Below are 8,651 nucleotides of genomic sequence, written 5' to 3' on the forward strand. Positions count from 1 at the left end.
TACTCGAGTGAAATCAAGAGGAAATATCATTTAAGGGAAAGATATAGCATTAATATCAATTTATTGTGACGCCATTGACAATCAAAAGAATAACCAGTCACTGCTAAGATCTCGTGAGAAGTTATTAATTAGAGTAACTCATAGTTTTAGTATTTCGTAATAAAATTTAATAATCTAGATTGTTAACACTCATATCTTAGTATGAACCGCTTCAATAACTTGAATTTCTATTAGATTGATAGACTTTTGCATCATATAGGAACCCTTTAGTGTCATTGTCAACATCCATTCTTCTTTGTGTATGATTCTTGAAATATTTACCTGTGTTTCATTGCAAAAAAACAAAAAAAAAACAAAAAATACAAAAACAAAAACTGTACTCGTAGTACTGCTTGCAGTAGAGATCCCATGCATGTTTGTTGTTGAAATTTTGTTGTTATTTGCATGCTTTTGTAAAGCACGGTAATGCCTCGTCAATGATGCAATGTTTGCCATCTTATCAAAGATAACTTTCAAGCAATATGCATTATTCGAGGCATGGGTGCCCATCATTTGTTACCATATCATGGAAAGGCAACACCCTAATTAGGTGAAACAACAGTCTTAATTCGTCCTAGATATTTCAAAACACCCACAAAATATCGAATAACTTTGAAGGATAGATCTAAAGGGGCAAGAAAATCAACCGACACAGCATGCATCATAGGTTGAGCTCTAAGACCATTGAACTCAATAGTGCATACATAGAGAAATTATCCTGTGACACCCTACATTCGACTTGATCGTTGGATCCAAATGCAATACATTGCATTCACTACCAGAACAACTCAAACTAAAATATACTTTAAATACAATAAAAAATCAATGAAGAATCCTTTATATAAAATTTTTCAAATATTTTAAATTATTATTAAGTCTTTAAAATCAATTTAAAAACACTATGGAGGTGGTTGAGACCGAGTATGGCTCCTCGAGAGTCAAAACTCAAAACAAAAGAGAGATCCTTGTCTGGCATAGATGCATCAGTACAAAGTGGGGACTTGTAACGATACAAGCCCTTGCTACTATTTATTTTTTATTACTATCTTACTTGTTGCGATACAACTTAACCTATGTACCAATATAGTATGCCAAAACCCAAAAATCATCTCAAACTTACTTATTTTGGCCCTAAACATTACCAAACTGAAACCATGAGTTGAAACTCTTCAAAACCAAATTTAGAACATAAACTCACAGACTAACACTTCCAAAGCATAAGATCCACACACCTACAATCAAAACTACCATGTTTAATCACCAATCAATTTTACTTGGCAATCAAGCGACCAGCCAAACATGATTTTATTCATCATTTATCATACTAATTCTCCTTTTAAAGCATTAATTACAACTTAAAACAAGCACACACACTTAATGACTTACTTGACATAGGTTACACAATCATAACAATATCCACAAGAGCAACATGGCATAATAGACTTAATGACCACGTAGTAGCTTAGGTACATGCCAACACGTCTATTACTCAAAATGAACAATACAAACATTGGATGAGTTGAGCTGAGAGGACCTTGGATGCTGTTGCTAGATCATGAACTCAATGAACCTATTCTATAATTAACCCAAAGTGGAAAACCATACTAGTACAATATAAAACAAAAATGATTACATATGTTCAAGTATTGTATGTAAGGTACAAAGTGATAGAAGCGTTTGGGTAATTTACAGGGATTATACCACACTGTAGGTTCGGTTTCATGAAACACTAATAATAATAGCACAGATAAACATTTGAAGTTAGATTACTGGCAAGACCCCCATTTAACAATGTGCAGCATAGGTGATCTACAACCAGTTCGGTCCCATCTTGCTTGACATTGGCTTTGATGACAATGTCTCACCTGCAACTTTGGCAAGCGAGCGATACTGCAGTTTAACACTCTCTGCATTGTCCAACGTCTTCACCACATACCTGTAAATCAAAATTTTGTAATAAGGCCACAAGGTTGGTTTCGGCGTTGGATTTGAGCCGAAGCAGATATTCAGGGCAATGTCACGTTAACTCTACTTTCCAACCAATTGATTAGTATCTCGGAAGAGGATTCAAGATTTTGTAACCAATACTAGAAAGTGCGTTTGTGTGTGCCAGAGAGAGATCCCGTGTTTCAAAAGTAAATGATGTAAATGCAGAATCCAATATACATTGATAACATGTCACGTGAAGAGGGAAGGAAGGCTGGTACTTACCATCCATTCAAGCATTGTGTAGTTACAATAGCTTCACGTCCAACAAAGCGTTGTGGTGTCCTCTTGTTACCCTGTATCAATCTATCTCCACTCACCAAATTCGACCATCTAAAACAGGCATTACAAGCAGAGAAAAAGTTGACAAGAAAAAGATTTCAGAAGATATACCTTTATGATAACCCGGTCTGTCACAGCAAATGGAAACTGGACACCCCTACCCCTTGGCGGATCCATGATATTTGATTCGCCATAGCTACTCTTATCCTATATGAACAGACAAGTAAAAGAAAGTGTCAGCAATGATACGACAGGACTGGTATAAGCAATGGCAGGAAATTAAAACGCATAAAGCACCAATAAGGGTTATCGAATTCAGAAAGGGAGTTTTGAAAGCTATTGATACCAAAAGGAGGTATAAAAAAGAGACACCTGTTCAAATCTTTCTCTCCTCCTTTTAGGTGAGCGGTAGAACTGTAACTCTTCTTCCCGACGAAATGCCTGCACCGCAGCTCGGAGAGCTGCTCATGAACATTAACAAAATAGAAAATAACTAAATATCTCCAAAGAACAGAAATAATGTATACATGTAGCATAGAACACGGATAGCTTATGCATATTAAAATGTTTAATAGCCTTCCTGACATAATAATTTCACCATGTATTTGCTCCTCCTTTAAAGTGTATCAAAATTCACCCATATCTTGTAGACGATCACCTAACATTCAGGAAACCTAGGTTTTGTTGCCGAAACTGTTCCTATAATATGTAAGAGCAAGGGATAAACATAGACATCCAAGAAAAATATGTGCCCAGTGCCTCAACTGACAACCTGGGAAATAATGTGCCAGACACAAAGATGGGGTGCTTAACATCAATAAGATACTAATCTATGCATCTTATCCTTGCTGGAAAATTGTGCAAATTACAATAGTTCACAAACTACGACTGAAATTCCACAAAGGAGAAGAGATTTTCCTTTGAAGCCAAAGAATATTACTTACAAAGATTGGGAGCCACCAACTCCTCTGAAACTGAATGTGAACAAGTGTAGCAAGCTTTCTGATAAAGCATTCATAATATCAAAATTATTATGCAGTTATAATCATTGTTAACAAATGACTCAGACAGACCACAAAGTTTCAACCCAACAGCTAGTTAAGTAATCAAGGAAAACAAGATAAATGTTAATACATATAAAGGAGAAAAAAAATACATATCATTCAACAGTGATTCAATGAAATAATATGCAAAGCCACCTCATAAATCATGTCTATCATCAGCTTGCATAAACACTTGAATCAATGCACAGTAAGTCGCTCTAGATGGCTTGCAACATGTTCTGCCGCATAAACTTTGCCTATAAGTCAATACAAATAAACACACAAAACAGATAAGGAATAAACCCTTGAATTCACATTGAACAAAGGATAATGGTATTATTATCAATGCCCCAGATGGTCTGACAATGTCAGTGAATTTCGAGGCATTTACGAGTTATTGATTCTTTTATTATCAATCTTGAACCTATGTCAATCTGTCACATTAAAACATCAGTACTGACATCTGACATCTGACTGAAACTAAGATTAAATCCTCTCTGCAATCTCTACCAAAGCTGAACATGAAATGGTAGCACCAATGCAGCCCTTGCTCCATCTCCAAATCCTTTCAAAAGACCTTTACTGAGGGCCTGAGGCTCCTTCAACTTACCATTTCAGTTCCCTTTCTTACCTAATTGCTCTTACAGCTACTCTTCTAACTTCACTATCCCTCAGCAGCAAGACTATAAGTGACCTCACTGTTTACAGCTAAAGTTTAATACCCACAACTACTTTTCACCTCCTCTTAACTTTGAACCACTCCACAAACTCCCTCCACACCAAAAAAAACCATAAAAACTTGAATGTTTCCCCTGTAAATTTCACCTACTTACATTGCCATAACCATGTAGATAAAGAATGTAGTGTTCCAAAATTCTCTCATATGGAAAGTCATTCCAGAAAATTATGAGAAAGGTGCTTGATTGACCTCAAAATAGGTACCTGGTTAGTTCAATAATGTGCCTTTTAAGGGACTGGCACAGTACAGGAAAGTACAGAATTGAGTTAGACAAGATATGATCACTTAATATTTAAAGGTGGTGGGACTTCTTTTCCAAATGGAGTAAAGGGTTAAATTGAGGAGATTTAGATAGTTTTACCTTTGAAATTTACGGTATCAGGACAAACCTTGATGCTGGATGGGGTAATAGAACTTTTCTTTCTTTAACATTTTAGTTTTTGATTGGAACTGGTTTAGCCTTCATCTTAAAATACACTAATAGTAGTATTTAAACAGGAAAATTAAGGAATAAAAAATACATTATTCTGACAGATATTCTAAAAGATAAGGCTGTAATAACTGAAGAAAGACATAAGTGTTTTCTCAATCATTTACAGTTTTTTCTTTGAAGATCTCATTAGACTTCCATTCTATTGTGTCAAATCCAATTCTATCTTGTATTGTTAATGGTAGGAAGTGTCTTTTCTTGTGATGTAGGAATTATCTTAAATATTGCAAATTGTAATCATTCCATATTCTTTAGTGTCTTTTTCCCAAATGAAAGGCCTATTAGTAAGGTGGAAACTAATTTGGACATCTATGATATTTGAAAGAAGAGAATGCAAGCAATTTAGGCTACAAATACTTGTTTATATTAATTAATTAGTTTATCTGATAATTGAATGAAATTCTTTGCGCATACCATGTCTCTGGCTACTTACAAATCACGGCTCTTCTTTGTTTGTTGTTAAATGTGTAAATTAATTACTTTATGTAATAACTGAATAAAATTAAGCAAAACATTATCACGACTGGCTCCTATCAAACTAAGGTGACTATAAACATACTTACACGATCATATACTTTTATTATGAATTAATACGTCCTCTGGTACCCGAGTTTAACATTTTTTTCTAATGTGGTACCTACATTTTTCTTGTCCAATGTGGTACTTGTATTTGGAAAAAGTTATACATTTAGTACCTAAAGGTAACGGTGTTAATTTTTTAGTGTTCAATTCAGGTTTTAAGGTTGATTTGATGACAATTAATAGCTAATATACTTTTTTGAATTTTCATGATTTTGTGAACAGAATAATTTAGTGTTAGTTGTACATTTGTTTAATTTTATGTTTAATTTGTTAAATATAATCTGATGGCTGTGATTTTTTTCGGGTTTTAAAGTTGATTTGATGAAAGTTAATTGTTAATATTATTAGTTAATTATGAATTTTCAGCAAATCAATCCTAAAACTCGAATTAAACATTAAAAATTGCTGCCGTTACCTTCAGATACCAAAATGTACAACTTTTGTTGAACACAAGTACCTTATAGGACCAAAAGAAAAGCAACAACAATACCAAAAGAAAAGCAACAACAATAGGTACTTGGGTACCAAATGATGTATTAAGCCTTTTATTATTCAAGGTAAATTTACTTCACTTTCACCACTTGTACCTTTTTTCTCTCCATCTCTAAACAGCGATATTGTAGATTGCTGTCTTTACTTTTATTTCTAGTGATGTTAATAAGATTGTACCTAATATAGTAACCATGAGCACTTAATCACTCTGAAATGGCACAAAACAGGGCATTCATATCTGTAACAACCTAGAACCCATATATAAATGGCCTATTTTATACTTTTATCCATAATTTGTACTGATTCAAACCATCCCTTGGCCAATCAAAGATAATTCTTTGAAGCATGGCACAAACTTCATCCGCAACTAAGCATCATACTAATTACAGAGTAGAAGAAATAGGTTTTATCAAGAACTCACCATTCTAAGAACATGCTGTATTCCAGCAGCACCAAAGGAATGTCCACAAGGTAATATCATCGCATCATCCATGAGAGCTCCCCTGAAATTTTAAATGAAAGGAAACAAATGATTGAAACATCAATCTAACCTTTTTTTCTTTTCTGTATGTACATCAACTCCTTGATAAGTAGTGACTAAAAATCAATGGATCAATTAAAAATATATGTGCAGAAAGAGCAAAGACATTTTCTTTTTAACAAAGGCGACAAGCCTAGGGATGGGAAGAGGGTTATAAATACTAGGATTTAAACCTGAAATCAGCTAGTGCCACCTCTAAAGGATGACTGCATGAACCAAATGAGTAAAACTCCTAGTTCAAAGACATTATCTTTTACCGGTAAACATATCTAAATGATCTCAGATAAAAGAAAGCATGTTTTTCCACAGTCCTAATAGTTCACTAGCCTTGTAGCACTCCATACATGACTAGCTACAATAACTTGTACTGCACTACTGCTAATAAATTTTCCTGCATCTCATAATCTCAGCTGAAGCTCACTAGTAGAGGGACTTGTAAAATTCACAACTACATGAACTGTAAATTAACATTACACATTAACACATTAAACCAAACTATAATTAACCAACAAAGCACGGCTGCTATAAAACCATAGCCAGATTCAACATCAGGGAGCAGAAATCTATCAAAAGCACTTATTTTTCCTTCAACTTCTTAAAATCATCACTTACGTGACAGGGTCGGATAAAATGGCCCGCAAGGACTCACCAGACTCAGTAAAAAATGGAACATCTTTCGTCCCACTAAACCCATATCCACCACAATTCTCCACCAAGATATCCTTCTGAGCGTTACCACCACCACTAGCAGCAGACCCTTCTCCCCCTTGTAAAAACTGCGTGTAATAAATATCCCCATCAGGATCGGCAATCGTCACCGCATTCTGATAATTATTACCCTCTCTCACACCTTGCCCAATCCCTCCTTCCTTCACGACCGATTCCCTGCAGCTCCCTCCAACTTTCCAACAGTAATTATAAAAAGAAACAAAAATAAATCAATAAAGTTCCTTCTTTTATATATAAAAAACAATAAAATTTCTCAAAAATAGAAACGATAGAAAAGAAGAGAAAACTAACCGAAGGAAGGCTTTGCTTTTCCGTTTCCCATTTTTTCGGGGTTTCCACTTCCTGCATTATTAACAGTCTCATTTCCACTATTACTTTTATTATTTATGTTTATACTATTATTGTGGTTATTATCATTTTGGTCGCCATCTCCTCCGTCGTGGCCGTCATCATCCTCGTCTTCCTCATCATCCACATCATCTTCGTCAGATTCGTCGTCGCCGCTGTTTGTCGAGCAACCACCGGCGCTTCTCTCCCAATTCCGATGGTGGTGGTTTGGAGGGTCTCGGCTGTCAGCGGAAGCAGCAGCAGCAGCGGCGGCGGCGGCGGAGAAGATGTTAGAGGAGCGAAACTCGGAGGGTTGGGAAGGAGGGAAGGAGAACATCTTGTCGTCGATGAAGCCGGTGAGTTCTCGGGTTTTGGAGCCGGGTCGAGTAGCAGATTGGGGTCCGCAATTAAAGGCCCGTATAGGGTCGGCCTGGAAAACGTTGAGCCCGTTCTGGAGGCTGATTTCCTCGGAAGACATGGTAATTAAAGGAAATTTAGCATCTTTTTAAGGGTAAGATTGGGAATTTGAGGTACCAAATTTACTGATTTCCCACAGAGCGGAGCAGTAGGGTTTTAGATTTCTCTTCGGATTCAGGTGGAATAGAAGGCGAAGGAAAGGGAAACTAGCGGAATTCCAATTAGACCTAAACGACGTCACTTTCATCATGATTTTTTATTTTTTCATGGTTCGGTGTTCGGGTTCGGATTCAGTGTAAAAAAATAATTAACCGGTTTGGTTATTAACCGCATTGATATGATTGACGAAAGCTACTCAAAGCTGTCAGCCAAGGCCCGTTCGGCTATGCTTATTTGATGGGCTTTTGTCAAAAAAGTCCTTTTCCTTTTTTGTTAAAAATATTAAAGAACAACTCCCATTTTTGCCACTTTTTCAGCTTAAAATAATCACTTTTTCACATATGAAAAAGCAGCAATTTTACCACTTTTTCTCAATCAAGAGTACTTTTATCATTATATTACTTTTTTAACCTTTCTTTTTCTTCTTTCCAAATGCACGGCAGACCTCTTTGTTTCCCTATTTTTTTGTTTACTTAATAAATAATTAATATTAATTACTTAAAATATTTAAAATTAATATTATATATTAAAATATTAACAATAAGTTATAATAAATTATTTTTTATATTATTACTAAAATATCATAATATTAATTAATTTGAACATTATTTAAATATATATTTGTTATTTTATAATATCATGTCTAAAATAGATATTTTACTTCTCAAAAGTACTTTTTAACAAAGAATACCAAACACTCAAATTTTAAACTAAACTTTTCAAAAGCACTCTTCCATAACACTTTCAAAAGAATTTTTCAAAAATATTGTCAAACTAGCCCTAAGTAGTATCTTGACATATTGCATCAATAAAAATATTTTAAAA

The 8,651-nt window shown here is 34.9% G+C and overlaps 1 protein-coding gene across 2 annotated transcripts; it reads right to left on the reverse strand.

Moving 5' to 3' along the window:
* Positions 1 to 1,597: 1,597 nt before the first annotated feature.
* LOC108460696 (U-box domain-containing protein 62-like) lies at positions 1,598 to 7,969 on the reverse strand. Of its 2 annotated transcripts, none has more exons than XM_017760292.2 (8): positions 7,215 to 7,964; positions 6,807 to 7,095; positions 6,075 to 6,156; positions 3,252 to 3,309; positions 2,680 to 2,768; positions 2,419 to 2,514; positions 2,251 to 2,321; positions 1,598 to 1,975 (listed from the first exon to the last, which is right to left on the reverse strand). In XM_017760292.2, exons 1-8 carry the CDS (start codon positions 7,726 to 7,728, stop codon positions 1,849 to 1,851), a joined length of 1,326 nt encoding a protein of 441 aa, XP_017615781.1. In that variant the 5' UTR covers positions 7,729 to 7,964; the 3' UTR covers positions 1,598 to 1,848. The 2 variants fall into 2 exon arrangements, 1 of the variants encoding a protein (XP_017615781.1); XR_001867629.2 differs by having other exon boundaries at positions 1,901 to 1,975; positions 2,251 to 2,331; positions 7,215 to 7,969.
* Positions 7,970 to 8,651: the final 682 nt, after the last annotated feature.

This window comes from Gossypium arboreum, chromosome 4 (genome assembly GCF_025698485.1).
Source record: "Gossypium arboreum isolate Shixiya-1 chromosome 4, ASM2569848v2, whole genome shotgun sequence".
Lineage (NCBI taxonomy): Eukaryota > Viridiplantae > Streptophyta > Magnoliopsida > Malvales > Malvaceae > Gossypium > Gossypium arboreum.

What these genes read in the sequence shown, in the direction of transcription:
- LOC108460696 (XM_017760292.2), bottom strand. Translation starts at nt 7,728, where the DNA reads ATGTCTTCCGAGGAAATCAGCCTCCAGAACGGGCTCAACGTTTTCCAG. An exon ending in TACAGCATGTTCTTAGAATG is followed by an intron (nt 3,310 to 6,074) that starts GTGAGTTCTTGA and finishes ATGCTTTATCAG; the next exon opens with AAAGCTTGCTACACTTGTTC. An exon ending in CAGACCGGGTTATCATAAAG is followed by an intron (nt 2,322 to 2,418) that starts GTATATCTTCTG and finishes AGATTGATACAG; the next exon opens with GGTAACAAGAGGACACCACA.